At 49.4% G+C, this 19824-nt stretch overlaps 8 protein-coding genes across 9 annotated transcripts; 2 read left to right on the forward strand and 6 right to left on the reverse strand.

The window, feature by feature from the left end:
• Window positions 1-666: 666 nt before the first annotated feature.
• Window positions 667-1529, reverse strand: NAT2 (DUF1279 superfamily; the record flags this gene model as incomplete). The annotated part of the gene is made up of 2 exons (XM_046088268.1): window positions 667-818; window positions 917-1529. The coding sequence occupies 2 exons, from the start codon at window positions 1527-1529 to the stop codon at window positions 667-669; spliced, it is 765 nt and encodes a 254-aa protein (XP_045944238.1).
• Window positions 1530-1890: 361 nt separating this feature from the next.
• Window positions 1891-2842, forward strand: LDX57_006556 (mitochondrial 54S ribosomal protein uL3m; the record flags this gene model as incomplete). Its single annotated transcript, XM_046088269.1, has 2 exons — window positions 1891-2683; window positions 2754-2842. The coding sequence occupies 2 exons, from the start codon at window positions 1891-1893 to the stop codon at window positions 2840-2842; spliced, it is 882 nt and encodes a 293-aa protein (XP_045944239.1).
• A 465-nt stretch (window positions 2843-3307) lies between these two features.
• COA1 (cytochrome c oxidase assembly factor 1 family protein) lies at window positions 3308-3961 on the reverse strand (the record flags this gene model as incomplete). Its single annotated transcript, XM_046088270.1, has 2 exons — window positions 3308-3397; window positions 3497-3961. The coding sequence occupies 2 exons, from the start codon at window positions 3959-3961 to the stop codon at window positions 3308-3310; spliced, it is 555 nt and encodes a 184-aa protein (XP_045944240.1).
• A 2154-nt stretch (window positions 3962-6115) lies between these two features.
• On the reverse strand, window positions 6116-7599 carry LDX57_006558 (putative JmjC domain protein; the record flags this gene model as incomplete). The annotated part of the gene is made up of 3 exons (XM_046088271.1): window positions 6116-6219; window positions 6260-7228; window positions 7332-7599. The coding sequence occupies 3 exons, from the start codon at window positions 7597-7599 to the stop codon at window positions 6116-6118; spliced, it is 1341 nt and encodes a 446-aa protein (XP_045944241.1).
• A 1084-nt stretch (window positions 7600-8683) lies between these two features.
• Window positions 8684-9448, reverse strand: LDX57_006559 (putative flavoprotein; the record flags this gene model as incomplete). The annotated part of the gene is made up of 1 exon (XM_046088272.1): window positions 8684-9448. One exon carries the CDS (start codon window positions 9446-9448, stop codon window positions 8684-8686), a length of 765 nt encoding a protein of 254 aa, XP_045944242.1.
• A 203-nt stretch (window positions 9449-9651) lies between these two features.
• Window positions 9652-10673, reverse strand: DAD2. 2 transcript variants are annotated; one of them, XM_046088273.1, is made up of 4 exons: window positions 10581-10673; window positions 10201-10515; window positions 10089-10148; window positions 9652-9971 (listed from the first exon to the last, which is right to left on the reverse strand). In XM_046088273.1, the coding sequence occupies exons 2-4, from the start codon at window positions 10430-10432 to the stop codon at window positions 9850-9852; spliced, it is 414 nt and encodes a 137-aa protein (XP_045944243.1). In that variant the 5' UTR covers window positions 10433-10515; window positions 10581-10673; the 3' UTR covers window positions 9652-9849. The 2 variants fall into 2 exon arrangements, with proteins under 2 accessions (XP_045944243.1, XP_045944244.1); XM_046088274.1 differs by having other exon boundaries at window positions 9652-10515.
• Window positions 10674-11221: 548 nt separating this feature from the next.
• On the forward strand, window positions 11222-13243 carry LDX57_006561 (shugoshin family protein; the record flags this gene model as incomplete). Its single annotated transcript, XM_046088275.1, has 3 exons — window positions 11222-11517; window positions 11576-12066; window positions 12117-13243. 3 exons carry the CDS (start codon window positions 11222-11224, stop codon window positions 13241-13243), a joined length of 1914 nt encoding a protein of 637 aa, XP_045944245.1.
• Window positions 13244-14931: 1688 nt separating this feature from the next.
• CRM1 (exportin CRM1) lies at window positions 14932-18795 on the reverse strand (the record flags this gene model as incomplete). Its single annotated transcript, XM_046088276.1, has 10 exons — window positions 14932-15404; window positions 15454-15832; window positions 15899-16128; window positions 16223-16693; window positions 16742-17513; window positions 17591-18303; window positions 18359-18430; window positions 18494-18566; window positions 18636-18665; window positions 18730-18795. 10 exons carry the CDS (start codon window positions 18793-18795, stop codon window positions 14932-14934), a joined length of 3279 nt encoding a protein of 1092 aa, XP_045944246.1.
• Window positions 18796-19824: the final 1029 nt, after the last annotated feature.

Raw genomic sequence — 19824 nt, forward strand, 5'->3', positions numbered from 1 at the left:
ACGAAGTTGAACCGCCGGCGCCCCAAGAGGTTTTGGCAAACTCAAACACCATGGGTGTAGCTGACTGGGCCTATCGAATGCCTGATGGAGTCAATGGGATTATGAAGGCCAGTGGCATTCTCAGGTTTAATGATATGATTGACATATGATGCACATGTGGTGGCTATAACCGACTTCTTCTGATTACTTCGTCATATTGTTGATCCTCGATATTATATAGCATACCCTGGATGATGTCAATGGGATAACAGGAGACGGCGATTGAAGGAGTGTTCTTCGACAACGTCATATTCGCAAGACGAACAGCCGGCTCTTTCAACTGTCATTGGTTTGGTTCTTTGTTTTCCACCGACGGGTTCGGCGTTTTCTTCTTGTCCACCTCTGCTTTGACGGTCCGTTCGAACAATAGCTTGTTGGCGGCAGAGGTAGATAAGAGAGGAGATAGGCGCATGGCTATGCGCCCTGTGAATTAGATCTAACATTAATATACATCAAGTTACAAGTACCATCTATATAGTTTTACACATCGCTATGCCACCAAGGCGAAGGACAGCACGGGTAAGGAAAGACAATGCAGAAGTGGAGGTGATCGCTCGCAAGCAGACACTCGTGTTGATGAGGTCGTCTCACTCAGGACGAGTGATGGAGGACAAGGGGGGAAAGGGTTTACATGCCCCTGGGCTTCCCTTTGACAATGTCCCAGCCCCACTGTCTCAAGACCTTGACAACTTTGGGGGTGATGCCCGCTGTCAAGGGCACGCGGATGAAGATCAAACTCTTGTGAATGGCGTAGGCGAGGGCCAGTTGTGTCCATAGGCCTACGGATGAAAGCGAGCAGATATCAGTCAAAAGTGTTCCTTTGCACGACAAGAATAAGAGGAGAAGGGGAGGAGGGGGGGGAGGCATTGCGACATACTGGCTTCACCATCTGCCTTGGGTTCTTCAGCCGCAGGTTCATTGGCCTGTTCCTTCGTGGCCTCGCTGGTTGGACGTTCAGATTGCGATTCAGTCTCGGGTGCGCTAGGCCAAACGGTCTGAATTGCACCCTTCACGGATTCCAAAATCACATGTTCATAGTGCCCGATGCGATCCACGCCCAGCAGACGAACAGCGGCGAAGCAGATGGGGAAATCCATCGCCGACAAAAGCAGATACACCCAAAGAGCAGACCAGCCGTATTCGCGCGAAAGCGTCTTCAGTCGCTGCGAGAGCGACCCCGATTCTCCGGATTGCGACGAGTAGCGTTTCGACTGGGACGAGTTGAAGAATCGCCGGAATGTTGCCGATTGTGGCCGGCGAGCGAGGTTCTGCGCTGCGGATCTTCCGAACTGTGTTTGACTCCGGAAGCTTCGGCCTTGGTGGGGGGTAACGTTCGCCCCGAAGGAGAATCCCCGGCGGAAGATGGACGGAGACGAAGGCTGACCGGGCCTGGCGAATTTGACCTTGATTATAGGCGAAACTGGCGCATGTTGGACCAGCTCAGAGAACTGGGATAGCCAGCGCGATGCAAAGGTATGTCGGGGAAGCATTGCTTATGGTTCGAAAGACTGCGTGTAGGGTGGGACGTAGAGATGGTCGTTGTAGGTGGATTTATTCTCTGATGTAAGAATTGGCAGTGCAACGAGAATTAGAACAGATGAGAGAAAGAATCAGTGACGCGCCAATCTCTGCAACAAAAGACAAACAAGAATGGCCAGAAGTCGCATGAAGGAAAGAAAAACGGCGAGACGATGATTATTGCGGACTCGGATCATCGGAATGTCCTACCGCCTTCCCTCTCGGGGGAGGGAAAGCTTCCCGTAGTAAAAATCTCGGACTAAAAGAAGGGACAGACCGTCGACATCAATTACGCCCCTGCTTCCCCTTCAAGCAGACGAGTCCCTTCCCACCATGCCTCCTCGTCTACCTGGGAAGCTCACCCAGCTTCCTGTCCTAAACAGGGCCCCGGTGCTGGTGATTCCCACCAACCCTCTCGCGCGAGCCTTTGGCATCCGATCCTTGAACCCTCCCAAGCCCTCCCCATTCAATGTCGGCCCTAATCTGCCCATCCTGAAATCGACCCCCGCGGCGGCCTTGGAACGGAAAGCCAATACTTTGCCCCTCAGAACCGGAGCTATCGCCATCAAGAAGGGAATGACTGCTGTCTATGACCCGGAGACTGGAAAGCGGATTCCCTGCACCGTCCTGCAGCTGGACCGAGTCGAGGTGACTTCGTGCAAGACGCGGAAAACGCACGGGTACTTCGCCGTTCAGCTCGGTGCCGGCTGGAAGCACTCTAGCAACATCACGAAGTCGCTGCTTGGTCATTTCTCCGCCAACGGTGTCTCGCCCAAGAGGCATGTGTGCGAATTCCGGGTCAAGGACGCAACTGGCCTCCTGCCCGTTGGCCAAATGATCCACGCGGACTGGTTCGAGCCGGGCCAGTATGTCGATGCGCGATCCAACTCGAAAGGAAAGGGCTTTGCTGGTGTTATGAAGCGACATGGCTTTGGCGGTCAGGATCGCAGTCACGGTGTCAGTTTAACGCATCGGTCACTGGGTTCTGCAGGCCCTAGTCAGGGTGGTGGTTCTAGGGTGTACCCCGGAAAGAAGATGGCGGGTAATATGGGAAATGAGCAGAACACAGTCCAGAACTTGAAGATCCTCAAGGTTGACAAAGATAATGGCATTGTTGTCGTCAACGGTCAGTATTTCACCTCCCACCCGCTCTTGTGTTTCAGAACCCCCGAGAACTAATCGTTAATGTGGACTAGGCTCCGTCAGTGGTCCTAAAGGCTGCGTTGTCAGGATACAGGATGCTATCAAGAAGCCCTGGCCTGAAAGCGCCACCCAAGCAGAGTAGGCGGTCGAACTGCTTTTGCTTGGGCTTCTTCCTTTCCACACGAAAATGTACTATAACTTGATTATTTCATTCAGAGCGGCGGTATATACTACATAAATGATATCCTCTTTTAACCATTCGGTTCTTCCCTTTCTCCCGTTTCTCTGCCGCTTCGGCGCTTCCATCAAGGGCGGCTTCCACGGCGATCGCGATTGCGGCCAGGCACTGATTGGCCAAAAAGATGAGGTCCCTTTGCCTCTCCTCCAAGAAGGGTCGAATCGCGAATGCCAATGTGGAGAAAGCTCGATATGATGGAGGAGAAGACCCAAGAACAATAATACCCGAAGATCACATGCTCAGAAACGCCCCATTATATGCAAGGAAAAGATGTTTTCTAGATGTACAAGGTAGGTATCTCAAAGTAGCACGCGATAGATAGGCCGTGGTTGTGCAGACCAGGACAGTCTTATGACCTCGACGATTCATTCAATCGCTTTGTTGAAACGGGTCGGTACCATCAAGTAACTGCACAACCGTTCCATCCTCCGTCTCTAAGCTCCACTCCTCGGTCCGGAACTACATGATTGAAAAAGCATTAGCACAAGCATTTCCAAAACACGATGGAGGGGTGGAGAGGGACGCTTCGGCATCAGAGTGCAGGGTGGGATCACGCACATAACTCATCCGGTCCGGCCTCAAGCTTCGGAATCTCATCCGGCCTTGAGATTTAGTCCCTTTGACCCGAAACGAGATATCAATGCGGCCGTGTAGCTGGTTCATTTCCCCACTGATCCATGGGATCTTCTGGGCGAAGTAGATTTCATCTCCGAGGATCTCTCGGGCACGGGGCGAGGTGCGAAGCGCATAAAGGGTGCTGTTCACCACGCTCGAGGACGACTTCTGATAGTTGAAAATGCCGAGCATCGCCGCGCCGACGACGACCGCAAAGACCGGAAGCGTCCGCAGCCAACGTCGCTCTGAATTCACGGCAGGGAGTTCTCGGTCTGCCCGCCGTTCCATGAGAGGGCCCGAATTGGAGCGTGGGGCGGGAATCAGATTGCGACGAGCGTAAGTCTGGCTGCCATATCGAGGCAGTCGTGGGACTGCGATCCGTCTCGGAACGCTTCTTGTCGCAAACATATCGGGAAGCTACCTGAAAAAAAGGGGAACGTGTATGTGAGACGGACAGCGAGGAATGCTGTGACAAGGAGGAAATTGAGAAAAGCTCTGGGGGAGGGTGGTGATTGAAGATGCGAAGGATCTCGGCGGACGATGGGCCATGCGGCGGGAAACTGCCAAACAAGACAAACTTCTTCTGCCTCCGTCGCCCACGCACCTTGTCCTCTCTGCTGTCTCGGCTCGCACCTGTTTGAGTTGGCTACATACCTACTCTATACTCATGGCAACTACAAGGCTTCGTAAGGTATTTCGGTATCCGGATGATGATTCGGGGGGCGAAGAACATGGTCGCGACGACTTGGATGAAGAAGGTTTGTCAGGCGATCGGCCTCGGTCTATAATGATACATTAGCACCCATCCATCTGACCTCTTTTTTTCTACAGAGCAGGAGCTGGTGATAAGTAAACTGAAAGCACAGAATGAACGCCAAAATACCGGATACAGCGTAAATGCATGTCTCTCTAAGCACGCCAGCACGTCACTAAGTGGTTGATCGAATTGATGTGCAGGTCATATTCAGTGCGATCCCAATACTCCCGGCCATCATGCTCGTTCCGCTCACACTCTCGGGGATATTGAGGCTACCTGAACGGCTCTTCTCGTTCTTGGGCTTGCTCTCTTTGGTTCTTACGTCGTGCATCATGATATCTTCACCGCCGCAGCGTTCAGACCACAAGAGCTCGGCATCAAATTCCCGAACACTAGCAGCTATCTTGCGGTTTTCTGTCCCCATGAATGCTGCCATATGTGGATTGTTGGTGTTGGCTTGCTTGATGGGCTCTGACCCGAGACCCACCCCAAGTGATCAACTGCTGATATACTTTGTCCCTGGAGGTGCGTTCATTCCCTTATCCTTGCTTCATTCGGAATCCTCCTCGAAATGAAATATGATATGATGAGCCAACAGATTCAATCGTCTAGTCATGTTTGCAAGTGTTATGGTTGTGCGACATACCATGGCTACCGTTGAATTAAGGCATCTGGAAAATCTGCGATACGAATACAAAGGTGCCTAGGTGGAGAGTCCAACAAAGTGGCAGGCACTTAAAGTTTCTCTCTGCCCTGTAAAGGCCTACAATGTAGATAATTGGGTACACGTGTTATGATTTCGATGAAAATCCCTGTCCTTGACCGAGCAATTCACGGATCAAGTTGTATAGCTGCTCCAATGGCCACATCCTCGCATCTACAGAGCTACACCAATCTTGTCTGCAGACCGTTTAGTATTGTGTTGCCAGGCTGGGGGTTCATTCATTGATTCATTCCAATGGTCGATTCCAAAGTCAGAGAAGACCTATCAAAATTTTCCAGCGCAGGGTCGATCGGTATTTCTTCATAATCGGTAGAACGGGTTGGCTCGTGTCCCCCTAAGTGAATTACAGCGGCAGGCCGAGCCGCCACCTGAGGGTGCTCTTCTAATTGAATGCTACTGTTCACCATCTGGTCGCGTGTTTCGTCTGCCTCTTGTTGGTGCCTCATCAGTCGCCCGATTTCATCATCGCCTGCTTTTTTCAACCACCGAATATTCGACTGCCTGAAGTCAACCAAGCTCTCCACGCTACGCGGATCAGCGAACGCCCTGGTATCATGGCCGAGTAGGGTGCTCGTTGGTTCGAATGGCCTCATCGTAGGATCTCGACGACACGCAGCACAGCTGCACCTCTTTTCACACTTGGGACACACCCATGCATCTGTCTCCATGGTTTCTTGAGGCTGTATATTAAAAGCCCTGAACAGACTGCCGTAGCAATAATTAGCATGGCAGAGTGAGCATGAAGCCAGCTTCCACATGGGTTCTGTGTATCTGCAAATATGACACCGACCACGTTCCTCGTTAGTATTGCCTTTCCTTCGCTTTCGGGCGGGGGTTGAAGCCTCCGAGTCACTGGATTTATCCTCTATCCTTTCGTAGACTGGTTCAGATATGTCCACCCACGGACGCCTCTTCAGTTCCTCCTGGCATATTTGTGCCGGGGATTTCTTGGCCATCTGAGATCTCGCCTCTGAAAATGTTTGAAGTAAGCCGGTTTTTCCTGCGCTGAATGTCTGGAGTTGTTGTCTCCATATTTCATGCTTCCCCGTCAGCTCCTTCCAGGTGAATTGTTCAGCCCATTTCAGCCTAGACCGGCACCTACAGCTCCTGCCCATGATGTAGCACTCCATGCAAATATCATACGTATCGTCCCCGTCACCGACGCACCACGGGCAAGTGAGAAACCTATTGAATAAATTGCTCCGGCAATAAGAGCATGTGATACTGCCGTCAAAGGGAATATACTCGGTCTCCTTCTCGTCTGGCGTATCATTCTGAAAGCTTTCCGACAGCAGTATTTCGGTATACAAGTAGAAGAGTTTTGCGAAGTCTTCCTGCAGCTTTTGCGTGGCTCGTGTGTGGGTCGCATGGCCTTCGGCAAGAAGACTAGAATAATGACCTAGTGCATAAAACACAATGGCCTTGTTCTTGTATTGTTCGTCTCGGCAAACCATTCTTGCATGCGGTAGCGCTTCATCAAGGGCCAATTTCAGGGTATCCGCGGTCGTACGATTCCACGCTATCTTCATGGTCCTTGTCCCACGGTTCCAAACCTGATGCGCCGCCATTGGGGGAACAAGGATGAAATCGCCGGGTTTCTGTTCGACAACGTAGGTCTTGAAGGGCGCCCCCTTCCAAGCATTAATTTGGGCAAAATGATCCTCAACATCAATATCGTGCCCCAACGCAGACATCCAGTATTCTGAGACAACGTGACGGTCCTTGCTCTCAGTCATAAACCATATCGAGGAACCAGGTTTGGTGACCTTCCCGTATTCCGTCGAGCCGTCCGATGCTTCGATCATGATATTTTGCCCGAGACTCGCACACATTTCCTGATGGGCTGGTGTATATGTTCCCTCGTGACCTATGTAGCACATCAAATTCTCCGCGCGCATACTCGACGGAAGGCAGCTCATTAGATCTCCGACTCTTGGAATCACCTCTTCTTGGTTTGAACATGCCTCGGAGGCATCCGGCTTGTTTAGGTAGAAGAGAAATGGTGGTAGGACTGACTTTAGGTGGTCATGCCATTGCTGTGGACAATCAATGTCCTTGAGATATATGCGCTGTCGATTGGGTTCTTTGTAGTTGTATGCATTCCACTGGTTCGTAAGAAGGGGCAGATTCTTGAGATAATGGCCAATTGTGAGTGGAAGATTGGTCTTGGTCGTCAAATTCCGCGCAGTCTCCGCTGTTGTTGGTGAGAAACCGTGTTAGAGTGAAATTGTAATGCAAACAGACGTATGTATCTGTATCTGAACCACAAACAATATAGTGCCGGGGCAGCCACTCACATTTCGTTGCATATTCCCCTCTCAGCCACTTTTCGGAGAATAGGGAGTTGTCCAGTCGTTCATTGAACCCTCCCACAACCAGGGGCATGCCGCCCAAGACAACGTGGAGCTGCACTAGTTTCTCAAAGCTCTCCAGGCCCTTTGCGTCGATGGCGTTACAATGGAACTTAGGCGCCCACTCAAAGCTCGGTGTTGATCTAACCAGAGCAGACACGTCTAAGTCAGGCGGAAGAGGCTCAAAAGCTGCCTTGGGGCGTTGGTTCGGCATAGTGGCAAGTGATTGAAGGAAGTCCGGCGCGTGGTATTGAGAGGTGGGCACAGAGACATAGTTCACCCTAAATCATGGTGAGAGAACTCCAAAATTTTACACGCCAAACCAATACTCTTTTCAAGGTAAAGAGGCAGACAGGTGTGTATAGTATCTGCGCAAGTGGGCAGGTGCGCGACGTAGGTTTGGAAATGATGAAGACAGAGGGCACCCCTTGGTGCGGTCAAGAATAGTAGGTAGATCAGAAGGGCGGCAAAGCTAATGGGATGTTTAGCAGGAGGGAGGGGGAATGAACTGAGGAGTGTGGTAAAATTGGCCTCGAAAGAGGTGATCCAGTCACTTGGGACCTGTGGGTAGGTAATGGTGACCAGCAAGCTCGGTTCATTCGGCGGGCTTGTTACCCTATTCATCTATACTTCATACTTCACATGACTTTCGTTCTTTCTGCTCTAGTCCTTTTAAGTACACTTCGCTTTTATCTTGCTCTGCCCTCTTTGCATCAATTACATGTTAGGGTGTCCTTAATTCAAGAGCTACGGCATACAGTTGATTCTAGGCTAGCAGCACAAGAGTTCAAACCAATATAGTAATTTTTTCTGGGCCTTGTCCTCTCACTCCCCCGGCTCATAAGGAAAAGGCCATTTAGCAACAACGCTTCATTCATCGCTTCCGTTTGCGGGGAGCTGGCTCGCTATGGCTAATTCTGCAGCAATGCCCATGTTTTTGTATACTAAAATGCAAGAGGCAAGGCAGTTCGCAGTTTAGCGACACAGCCAACACGGCTCATAGTCGCCTTTCAGCTAGTTACCAGCGAAGCCACACCGCGGCGGACAGCAATGTAGTAAGCATACTGGAAGTTGGTTAGAGACAGAACTGGTTGTTCTCTTCCAGTCGCTATCTCAGTGTCTCCAGTGCGTGGTACTTAAGGTTAATATAGATCTGTCCCCTGGGTCAGCATCCTATGCTACCTCTAAGGCTATGCCGAGTCTCACGATTCCTTATGCAGGCAGATTAAGTTTCCAAAGCTGAGCGCAGATCTTCTCAGCAGCAACAATTCAAGAGCAGACGGTTTGACTTGACAATCTCAGGTGTCATGCTTCGGGGTTGAGTCTCCTATACCAAAATGAAATTCAACGGCCCCAACTATCTCGTTCCAGTGCATCATAGCCCCAATTCCATTATCCCCACAGGCAAGTGTCTTTTGAGTAGGATAAAGGATCGACACCCAGCCTCCCTGGGTTGGTTCGTCGTGGCCCCATTCATCTCGTAGAATAGTAAGCTGCTTTTTAGTAATAGGGTGATTCCACATTGCAGTGTTCATCGCAGGCGCTACGAGCACAATGGGCTTTGTTTTCTTGAAGCTCGAATCCACAGCTCCAGTTGTGTCCCAGGCCCTGAGTACAGAGAGAAGAAGATTGTCCGAGAAGCCCATTGTCATCTTCGCCATTGTATTGGCAGAGAGAGGAGCAACAAGTAGCAAGTGTGCCCACTTTCTTAGCTCGATATGCAGAATTGGCATACCCCGAGTCCATGGGTTCTTCCATTCGTCGTGATCCTGATAGATAGCATCCACGCCGGGGATCTGTCGCAAGGTCTCCAAAGGCGGCTGCTCCGGACTTTGGCCCATTAAGAATTTCGCCGCTGATTCTGTTAGAATAATGCGAATTGAAACATTTCGATGGCGTCCAAGTCTTTCGGCGATGCAAGGCAGTTTTATCGTTGCAACCGATCCACTTGCTGCTAGAAGAATATGGATTTTGCCGTCTTGCGAACACTGTTCGGCGGAGAAAGGTATGGGTACATGATCCGTCGGTGTAAGATCGTTGCTGGAAGTTGGGTCGTTAGCCATCAAGAAATGCTTTTGTCGTGCTGAATGAGAAGGGCTGGGTCTGGGGGTCAATGCAGTGGGGGAACGGGCTGGAAGATGGTGTAATTCAAACTGCCACTTGTGTCCTTCTCGGTCACCCTATCTATGACGCCACTAACCCCGCCTTTCCTTCAGCATTATTGTTTTTCTCTTTCCGTGGTGCGCGAAATACGGTGTATACTGCCTTCAATCCGGCGCGGCTTGAGCAGTTAGTGAGCCACACAGCCAAACCCACTGTCGCGTAGGTGTGATATACATTAACGTCGTTATATTGATTCTTGAGCTCCCAGACTATTATCTAATTCTCATTCACATCGTATGCACAGATATACTACCCAAAGGATATAGCAACAGTTTCCCGCCCACAATCGTATCTCTTAATCTCATGCGTCGTCTGGCTGATCTGCAGGGATCCGGACTAGAATCGAAGGCATCGCCGGGACATCACTTTGGACATCAGTATCTGATCGGGGCGCTGCCCCCTGGTGGACGGCCGAGGCTTTTGCTACAATTTCCACAAACACAAAACATTAGCACTTTTCTTCCGGTAATAACTAGTAACAGATGGGGTCACTTGAAAAAATGTATGAAAGGCATTTCATAAAAGGCCCGTGTCACTTACTGGATGCCATGTTGATTGCTTGTAGCACGCTATGCCAATTGGCAAGGACACAAGCAATAGCTATGATATGACGTAAGAGAGAGTAAAGAGGTAATCCAGCAGCGCAACAAACCTTCTGTGCCATCTTTCAGTGTCCCCAGTTTATCCTCTAAGGCTTGCATCTGCATCGCCAGCGCACTGCTCATGTCGCGAAGCTGTTTCAGACTATCTAGTTCGGATTTTTTTGATGCAATACGGGAAGCCAAAGCTGACGATTGCTGAGCATTATGACTACTTGGCTGGCGAAGACTCGGTGCAGCAGACGAACCCGAGAACATCGAGTTAGCGCGTGCTGAATAGGCCATGATGGCAAGCTCGACTTAATCCGTCGGGGTACTCAAAAGCCGCTTCATCCGCAGCTAAGCGATGTGAGATATTGCTTCGACAACTTCTTGCTTCTCAGCATCATAATTGGAGAAATACAAGGGAAGGGACAGAAAACACGGTACATACCAATCAATAATATGGTCGATCCGGACGCTCAATCCTAGTTGTATCTGCCGCTTTGCCAGGCGGCTGCCCGATGAGGTTTACCAGCATTAGGTAAGTTGGCACTAGGCCCAACCAGGACAAACATCAACATTCCGAACTCTTTCTGTTTACTACTCCGTACTCTGCCCCGAATATCACCACTCCATCGTACTAGAACATCTTGCAATCACTTTATTCAGAAGCCAAAACAAAGCGCATTGCGACTCATTTATTCGCATTGGTCTCTACAGTGAGACCTCCAGTACATATTGCGACTGCTGGCCAGGGATCGGCGTGCAAAATAGACAGGCAAGCAGGGAAGCAGCTCGGCATGCAACATGGCCCGCCTGAATGAATCAACAGCCTCTGTGGAGTCGATCGAAACCCGTGAGTTCTTCCTTTGGGAATATTCCATTCAATCATCTTCTACCTTGTCCAAGTGCCTAACCTGGTGGGGCTTTCTCTCGTTTTCAGTGAAAAGGAGGTTTGTGAGACAGAATCGCGAACTCGCTAGGGTGAATTCGATACAGTCACTTCGTATACGCAGCTTAGAGTCTGAAGTTTCTCACTTACTTGCCGAAAATGTCTCCCTGAGGGAGCAGACGATTGCCCTCGGTCAGGAGATGGAAAGGTATGAGGCGGCCAAATCACTGCATGACGGAGTTCACGATATCAAAAACAAACTCGAAAACAAGTTGAACGAGCTTAACAATCTGGTCATCGGACTGGGCGCCTTACCTCGCCAATTCAATAAATCCTATAGTGAAAGAGTTGATGACGGGAGGCAGAGAAATTCCGCGCAGTTGAACTGGGACCTTAAGCACGATGAAGCAAAATATGAACGGAATTTCTCGCCCGAACAAGATTGGAGACTGCCTATCATACCGGAGGATGGAGATTTTTCAAGGGACAAGCCAAGGTTAGTCACGAGCAACATCTTAAAGTATCTCTCTTGTTCCTTTTCTCAAACAAAATAGGTCCTTGGAACTGGATGCGTCGATGGAAAGCACGGATACGCCAAAATCGCAAAGAAACGAGGATGGAACCACTCGAACTAAGCTTGAAGAGGACACTTTGTGTCTACAGCCAGGGGCCGATTTTGCGGACAACAGACTTGACGATTCTGGCATCGATGATACGTTTCTTCCACCTACACTTGAAACAAGGAAAAAGCGAAAGTACAACGCGTCTTGGTCAGAAAAACATTTCAACATGACATCCGAATTAATTCAATCACACGATAACCTGGAAGACACCCAGGGCACCGAGGTCCTACTGGATTTCCGTACGGAGAGCGACACTTTTGCGGCAACCCCAGCAGATGATGATTTCAAGTTTAGCCGACCGACTATCGTAGAAAAGTGCGAACGTGTTGAACCATGTGGCGATACGCCAGTCCAAGGATCATTGGAGATGAAAAGTGACTCGATGTACCATGGGCAACCTAAGCGCAGGGCGCTCAAGCCAAGTATGTGGGAGTCCAAAACTGCATTGAGTCGCTTGCTAACAAAATTACAGAGAACGCAAACATGAATACAGTCTCCTCGGGCCGGCGTCGGACTCCAACGAAAGGGAACCATTCTGAGACACCTTCCTTTGTCGGCGACGCAATTGGTGGAGACCAGACCACAAAATCAACAACAGTTGATGAGAACAATTGTCATGGAGAACGCAAACCAACAGAGATATGTGATTCCGCGGATCATGCGAATCATCGAGATGAGATAAAACGCAAGTCGACTACGACAAAACCGGACCGCACAAAAGAAGAAGCAAATCCTTCGTCGGCCTTGACCTCTTTGACGAACGAGGCACCAACAGCACCTTCCGATCCGCCATCACGGCCCACCAGGCGCCAGAGAGCAGTCGTTAGCTATGCGGAGCCGAACTTGCGAGACAAAATGCGCCGTTCCAACAACGAGCTCATAGCAGCAGTTGGCAATGGCCAATCACGAAGGTCGTCGAGTTACCAGGAACCGAAAATAGACACGGGTGACGAACTCAGTGAACGTACGATTCCCCGGGCCAACTCCAGGTCACTGGACATGGATGCGGCAGCACTTGTTTCAGACGAGTCTTCTGCGCACCATATGGATTCGGTATCACAGAGAAAACGCAAAATCTCCCCATCTTTGGACTATAAGACTGTATCCAGCAAATACGACGCCTCTAATGACTCAACAGAAGCTTCACCCATCAAGATGAGTCCCAGCTATGATAGGCACTCAGTGCGCAAAAGTACCATCGAGATACAAACAAGTATGGAACGACATGCACGTCAGCCAGTTCTCGAAAACATGAGCGATGCATCGATGGAACTTGGGGGGAAGACAGCACCATGTACGAAATCACAACCTCGGCGTCATTCCTCGAATCAAAGGTCGCATTGGAGGGAACAGCCACTTCAGCAAAGTAGGGCTGTCTCGGGCAAAGAATCGCCAGACGCTTCCTCACCATCTTTTTCGGCTATGGTGTCTCCCTCAAGCGACCTGGTGATAGATGAAACTTCTGCCTCGTCAACGAACTTCCAGGCGCCTAGCTCAGGAGATCCCCATACTCAGTCGACCGCGTCAATGGGGACCGGATCAGGCCCAAAAAAGCGAGCCAAACGGGTGTCTGCCAGACGGAGAAGCATGATGCTGTGATTAGCAGGTCAAATTGACCAAGTAATGGTGTATTTAAGTGAAGTTTTTCCATCCGAGGTTCATTGCGCCTATTACGTATATACCCCCTTTGCCATCTTGGAATTGATACGATTTACTGGAACAAAAAAAGGTCGCCCAAATTAGCTATATTCATGGAATCCGGCTTATGTCCAAGGTTAGGCCAGCACACTAAAGAAGATTGATGAGAGCATACATGTTGGGAGTCGATTTTTCTTAATATTGTAACATATACCACTCCGGTACTTAGGTATCTTCTGTTCAACTCAAGCCGATTGAGGTGCTTGTCCGATCCGAATAACGATGCTTTCAACGGCCTTGATTGGTTCTAGGCATCTTCTCGTAGGCATTAGGACTTCGCTTTCTCTGCTTGTACTTCCCATGGTGTTTGGAGCATTTTGATTGTGCTGTGTTGTTTTTTTGCTGAGAGTGATTCGGATGTACTTGGTCGTGATCATGGCTGCTGCTTCTAGCATTCCGTTGATTCCTCTCACAGTCACTGTCTGAATCAACGGAGCTCGAATCTGAAGACTCCGACTCTGAGCTACTTTCGCCGACAGGGCGGCTTTTATGGTAGATGCAACACACTTTGATACGAGTGCCCCGGTGCAGTAACGTTAGAGGCAATTGGATTATTGAGAATGAAAGACTAGGATTCCAATAAAAGTAAACTCGGAGAGCACACACCTTTGGAACTTTTCTTGCCCATTCCTTCATTATCTACAACATCCTCGCTCCACCGTATGCGTCTGGATGCTGAACTATCCGGACCGTTGGCGCTGACAGAGGGATTGTTTTCGGCCCTTAGTCTCAGTGTACCTTGCGTACCGACTGAAGTTTCATCAGGCTGGCGTGAAATAGACTCAACCTGGGATCCTGATGACGGTGTTCCCTGGGGTGTCTGCAACGATCGCGACATCGCCAAAAGTCGGATTCGAAGTTTAGAAATATCGATACTCGAAGAGATTTGGAAGTCGATAGCGCCGCTCGGTGACGGTGACAGGGTTGGACGCAAGACGGAAGGAAATTCTCGTATGAATATTCCGTAATATGCTGTGCAAACTATGAAACGAGAGATGTCAGGAAAGCCACCCGTCGATTAGATACGGCTTTGGGGCCTCACCGCCTTTGGCGCCCATTAAGATGCCCCAGGAATTACTCTGTAGTTAATCCGAATTGGCGACTTACGTCAATGCCCATCTGTCTGGCACAATGCTTGATGACCTGCAAACTCCGAACAACTCAATGGCACGGCTTGGCGCAATACAAGTTACATTCCCTATCTGGCAGTATTGAATCAGATATAATTTTAGGGCCGAATCTCCGTAATCAACTGTATACATGTCGTGTATGTGACAATCTTGGCCCAGGAACAGAGGTCCTTAGGGTATCAGCGTTGTGATGGCGGGCAAGATCCAAGGTCACATAACAGATGCTGAGTGTATGGAGTGAACACAATGGAAAGACGGCTACATCAAAAAACGGTAATGCAAACACGCATCCTGAACTATGTGATGGAAGGCTAGTAATTATTCGATTCAAATTCCGTAAAAAGACCAGCCATCGAGCTGGTCTTTGTCACCGGCAGATTCTGACTTCTCCATGCCATCACCAACCTCTTCAGAAAACGAAAGTTGGGGGGCGAACTCAGGGCGCAGTTCTTTGTCTAGTCATAGCTCGTCTTCTTGGTCCATCTCAGATGGTTTTAGAAGGCCTCCAACTCTCATTGCCCGATCGCGCTCAGCCGCTTTGGCGTCTCGCAAAGCCTGCTCTCGCTCCTCTGCATATAGCTCGGCATTGTCGCCTGCGAACTCTTTGAGGGAGATTAAGAAATCCCGCAAGTGAGTTTTGAACTTGTTGAAATCGTCGTTGAACGTAAACAGCCCGATGACGAATTGCTTGATTTGAACCCTGTGCTCTGAGTTAGCCGATGTATTGAACAACCTATGACAGCCAGCGTGAAACACATACTCCTGGAGGTTCTTGAAAGCATTTTGCAGGAGATTTGCGACATATTCCTGCAAGAAATCCTTGTTCGATGTTCCAAGCGGTGCTTGCTCTGGGGCATAAATTGGTTCCTGCACCTTTCCGGATTCGATGAAGTAGAACATGCGTGACAGGAGCATTGCTTGCGATTTGAACCCTAGAGAGGATGAGTCTTATCCATAGATCAGTCAGGGAGGGATGCATACCGGCTTTATGATCACTATCGGTAAGAACAAAGAATACATCCTGCAGTATCGCAATATAGAACTGACGGAAGAAGAAAGTTGACGTCTGAGCATCCGTCTCGGCCATGTTGTTCATAAGCTCAAGGCACATCGTAAGACCAGTGTTCTCCACTTCGCGATTGTCATGTTTGCTGGCCCACATGCAGGAGTCGATCACAAATTTGAATTGCGTGGCATCGAGCTTGAGTAGGGCTGGGAAGCAATATAGATTAATAGCTTGAAGCAATTTGAAAAACTGCACGCGGTGCTCGGGATACTCGTGGAAGTCCTTATTGATCATCTCGAGTGTGCACTCAAAGACACTCTCCATGATTAATGGCACTTTGTCTTCCATCAGGTTCTGAGAACGTATATTAGTCTTTGTCGGGGCTGCGGAAAAGGAGGCGAAGCAGTGGGAAATACATACGTGTAGTTTATGGATGATCGTTGTCATCACATTCAAAACTTCAGCTTCTCGTGCATCCGGAACATTACGGCTGTAGTCCAGCAAAACGGCCTCAAGAAGGGGCGGAACAACATTGGCATTGACCATCTCCAAATCATCAGCTTTTTGTACATAGGTGTCAATCAGCTTGAGGATTTCTTTTTTGATTGTTCTCAGCCCTCTGACTTTGGGGGTCTTGGTGGCAATTTCTCCTAAACAGAGTTAGTGGCTTGCATAGGGATTTAAAGAAAAGGCGCGACGAGAATATAATTGCGGGGAGGGGATAAAAGCTGGGCGAGGCCATACCGTCTTGCAAAACAGCACTACTTATGAGCTCGCTGGACGCTCGGAACATGCTGAGCATGTCATGATAGATACGTCCGAGTTGGGAGTAGAAGTAAGTGCCAATCGACGAACATGCAGCAACATTTGTTTTCATAATGTTTCCAACGATCTTGATTGTTTCGCCGTCCTGGAGAATGGACGAGTTTTGATTGGCCCGAGAGATAATCTCGTCCCAAGCGGCATTGGGCAATGACATCAGGTTCTCAATCAGTCGATCCTGGAGGCCTTTCTGTCCCTGTGCAGAAATCATGTAGCCGCATGCCTCGTAGAAAGTATGGACCTGCTGTGGTGAAAGGTCGCAAGTGATTTTTCTCATATTGCGAACTATTTCTTCGATGAAAGGCTCGTTTTCTCCCGGTTGCAGAGCAACGAAGTGACGTCTGCACTTATTCGCAATTTTTATGAAGGTATCGCAAGCCATGTCCTGAACACCTAGTAAATGTTAGACGACGTATATAGGACCAAGAGCCGGCAACCCACCTTCATGCGTCTCGTGCATGAATTCAAAGAGCTTATTGACCACTGTCTTCAGAAACTTCCAATGGGCCTTGAGAAATCGGGGGTATTGCCCCACGATATACATGATATTACTAGCCACGACAGCTTTGTTGTCTTTGCCACGCTTCATCTCTGTAAGACCAAGAAGATCTTTGATAACAGTGACAAGGAAGCGCTTCTCGGTTTCTTCGTTCATGGCTCCAGAGATTGACCCAATTGCCCAGCAGAGCGTATTACAATTGGCCCACGACCACTCGGACCCATCGACTTGTTTGGCCAACTTATCAATCATGATATTCTCGGTGTCAACGACGTCGAGATGCGTGAGGTAAACCAAGCACTCCCGTATTGTTTTGTAAAGCTGGATCGTGTCGCTTTCTTTCACGAACTCCCGCACGATCTCCCCTTCGTCATTTTCGACGATCAGAACTTCTTCGGGACGGACCATTTTTTCTATCATGACAGTACGCAGGCTTGACAAGACCTCCTCATATTTGTGCTTGCGCAGAGGGTAATTGGCCAATGTACTGGGATGCGGCGCCCCTCCATTCGATAGACCACTAACACCCATGCTCACCAGCGGGTTGATATCAGTGATTGGGAGCTGTTGCATTTCTTCGTACAATTCTTGGACAAGACGCGTCCAGTATTCCAGACAGATCTTGAAAACCTCACGATCATCGATCTGGCTGATGCGAATGAGATAGAAATGCGCGTGAGTAAGATAGTCTCGGTTAGGAAGTTTTTCGATGAGCTGTTGCACGCCTCAATCAGTACACGCATACTTCATTGCGCCACAAGGCAAACCGTGAATGAGACCTTGGAACTTACAGTGAGATGGGCACTGAAGAAGCTGCATAGAAATAGTGCCAGGTTTAGTACGAATTCCTGGTCCCTCGAATTGCTCTTGGCGAACGTCTGCTTCAGGTCCATTGACAAAGGGATGGTCTTTGAGACGATCGTCAGTGTTTCCGTGAACATGTGGATCAGCCTCTCATCGTAATTGTACGGGTTGCCTATCTGCAGCCCTCCAATCTCAGTGAGACACTTGAGCGTCACATTGCGAAAGTCGGGGATATCCAGGAAACGGTTAATGAGCGTGTTGATGATGGTCGTCTCAAAGATGTATCCGAGTGGGATCCAATTCAAAAATCGCAGGAGGGTTTCTAGTGTAGCTTTGACTAAGCTGGGTTGGTTCGCCGTGGTGAGAACTTCCGAGCACAGTTGAAAGATTGAAGAAAACTCTTGCGTCATGGAAGTCTTCAGGTTCCGTGCCTTGACCGAAGTCATTTGGTCCTGGGAAAAATCGAAGACCTCCTCCGACAATAATCGAAGAATGGACATGTTGTTTTCGCAAATGGACAAGCTCGTATGGCACGACGAAATGATTTCGTTGATGAAGGTTGGCCAATTGTGCGGCCATTCTTGTTTCAAAATCGAAACAAGCACCAGGTTGAGTTTGTTCAGGAAAGCTCGCTCACTTCTAAGCTTCTCTTCCGAGTTGGAATTCTCGATGATGAAGTTGACAATGAAGTTCCGGATACCTAATCAAGTCAGATCGATTCAGTACAACCTAACCACCTCCAACGACCCTCCTACCTAGGCATTGTTCTCTTGGCAAGACTTTCCAGCGAGTCATGATGACATCGTCAAGAACTTGGAGAGCGAGATCTAATGTTGTCAGCGGTCAGTCTCCGGGCTTGAACATAACTGGAACGGCAGAGGTCATCACACATTTGGTTTGCGGATACGACGACTCTTGAAGGATATTCCCTACAATTAACCAAGCGTCCGGGTTTTGCTTGAACTAAACGTTGAGGATAAGTCAAAACAGTCTCTTATGGCAAGATTCTCCGCACAACACCAGTGGGCTCACCTCCGTTAAAGTCTGCTGGGCTTGTTTTTGCTTGTAAGGTTAAAAGAATGCATTAGTAAGTTGGACAGAGAAATGAGATCTAGCCGAAACTCACCAGGTCTCCTTTACCCTCGTAGAAGGCCCGGACAGTGTTGTCCAGCTCTTGGATGGAAACCGACATCCCGGTCCGGATATCAGCAATACTGTCCTCTGTATGGCCCTAACACGGCAAATATCCTAAGCCTAGGAGGAGAGGGTGAAAGCCTCAGCTCAATTCAGGTGAAGGCGGCAGTTGTGTGAAGGAGAGCAGGAAGGTTAGGTTGAATGTTTTGGTGGGGTCGAGCTTTCTTGGAGGGGTTCGCCAAAGACGTTTAAGCTTGTCGAACAGACTGCGAGCTGACGGGGTAATCAAATGGCCAAAGACGGGGTGGGGAAAAGTCAGTAACTGCAAATATGACTTTTTGTCAGAATTTAATGCTGTGCAGACTACTGGCGGTGAGAATAAAGGCGCTTTGCTTGAGTTGTAGGGACTTTGACGGGGGTCCTTTAGTGAGTTGAGTTAAGTGAACCACGACCGCGAGCTTAGTCATCAAAGCCTACTTCTACCTAGGGGGTACTGTACCGCCTACTTACTTTGTAGGACTAGTGGTCCTCACTTCCGCCAGATATCCAACTCTCATTTGATTCTGAGCATCTTTGAGAAAGGCCCGATGGGTAAAGGATATTGAATTGAAGGGCGGCACAATCCAGCCTCACTTGGCCTACACTGAGGACGCCGATGTACACCTCGCCTTGTGGCTTATGCCCTGTGCGTAACCTAACATCCGTAGCCGCGTGCCTAGGGTTCTCTGAGGAATGATTTTAAAAAATGAGAGTCGATAGGCACAGTACAGAGTACACCGTACATATTATCTTGATGAATGATATAACTACCTAGGTACCCAGCAAGTGTGTCATGATCACCTCGCCGTAAATAGGTGCCGAGCTATTCCGGGAGTATTGTTTTATGGGGGATCCTGACCCACTAAGAGTAAGCACCTCCCCGCGGCCGCCGTGTCGCGCTTCCCTGGCGGGTATCGAGAAATCAAGAGGGCGACTGACTGACTGCCAGAGGTGCGAGGTGAGAAGTTGCGCATCGCAAGGAAGGATAATAATCACGGGCCCCACTCACCTCCCCCTTTTCTCGAGGTGGCGTGTCGCCTGAGCGCGC

Source organism: Aspergillus melleus (genome assembly GCF_016097325.1).
Source record: "Aspergillus melleus strain CBS 546.65 chromosome Unknown contig3, whole genome shotgun sequence".
Classification (NCBI taxonomy): Eukaryota; Fungi; Ascomycota; class Eurotiomycetes; order Eurotiales; family Aspergillaceae; genus Aspergillus; species Aspergillus melleus.

Bases quoted from the DNA above. Each gene is read 5' to 3' on its own strand.
- DAD2 (XM_046088273.1), bottom strand. From the start codon at position 10,432: ATGGCCTATTCAGCACGCGCTAACTCGATGTTCTCGGGTTCGTCTGCT. The intron at 10,149-10,200 runs GTTTGTTGCGCT...GTCATATCATAG, and splicing joins ACTGAAAGATGGCACAGAAG to CTATTGCTTGTGTCCTTGCC. The intron at 9,972-10,088 runs GTAAGTGACACG...TGGAAATTGTAG, and splicing joins AGCAATCAACATGGCATCCA to CAAAAGCCTCGGCCGTCCAC.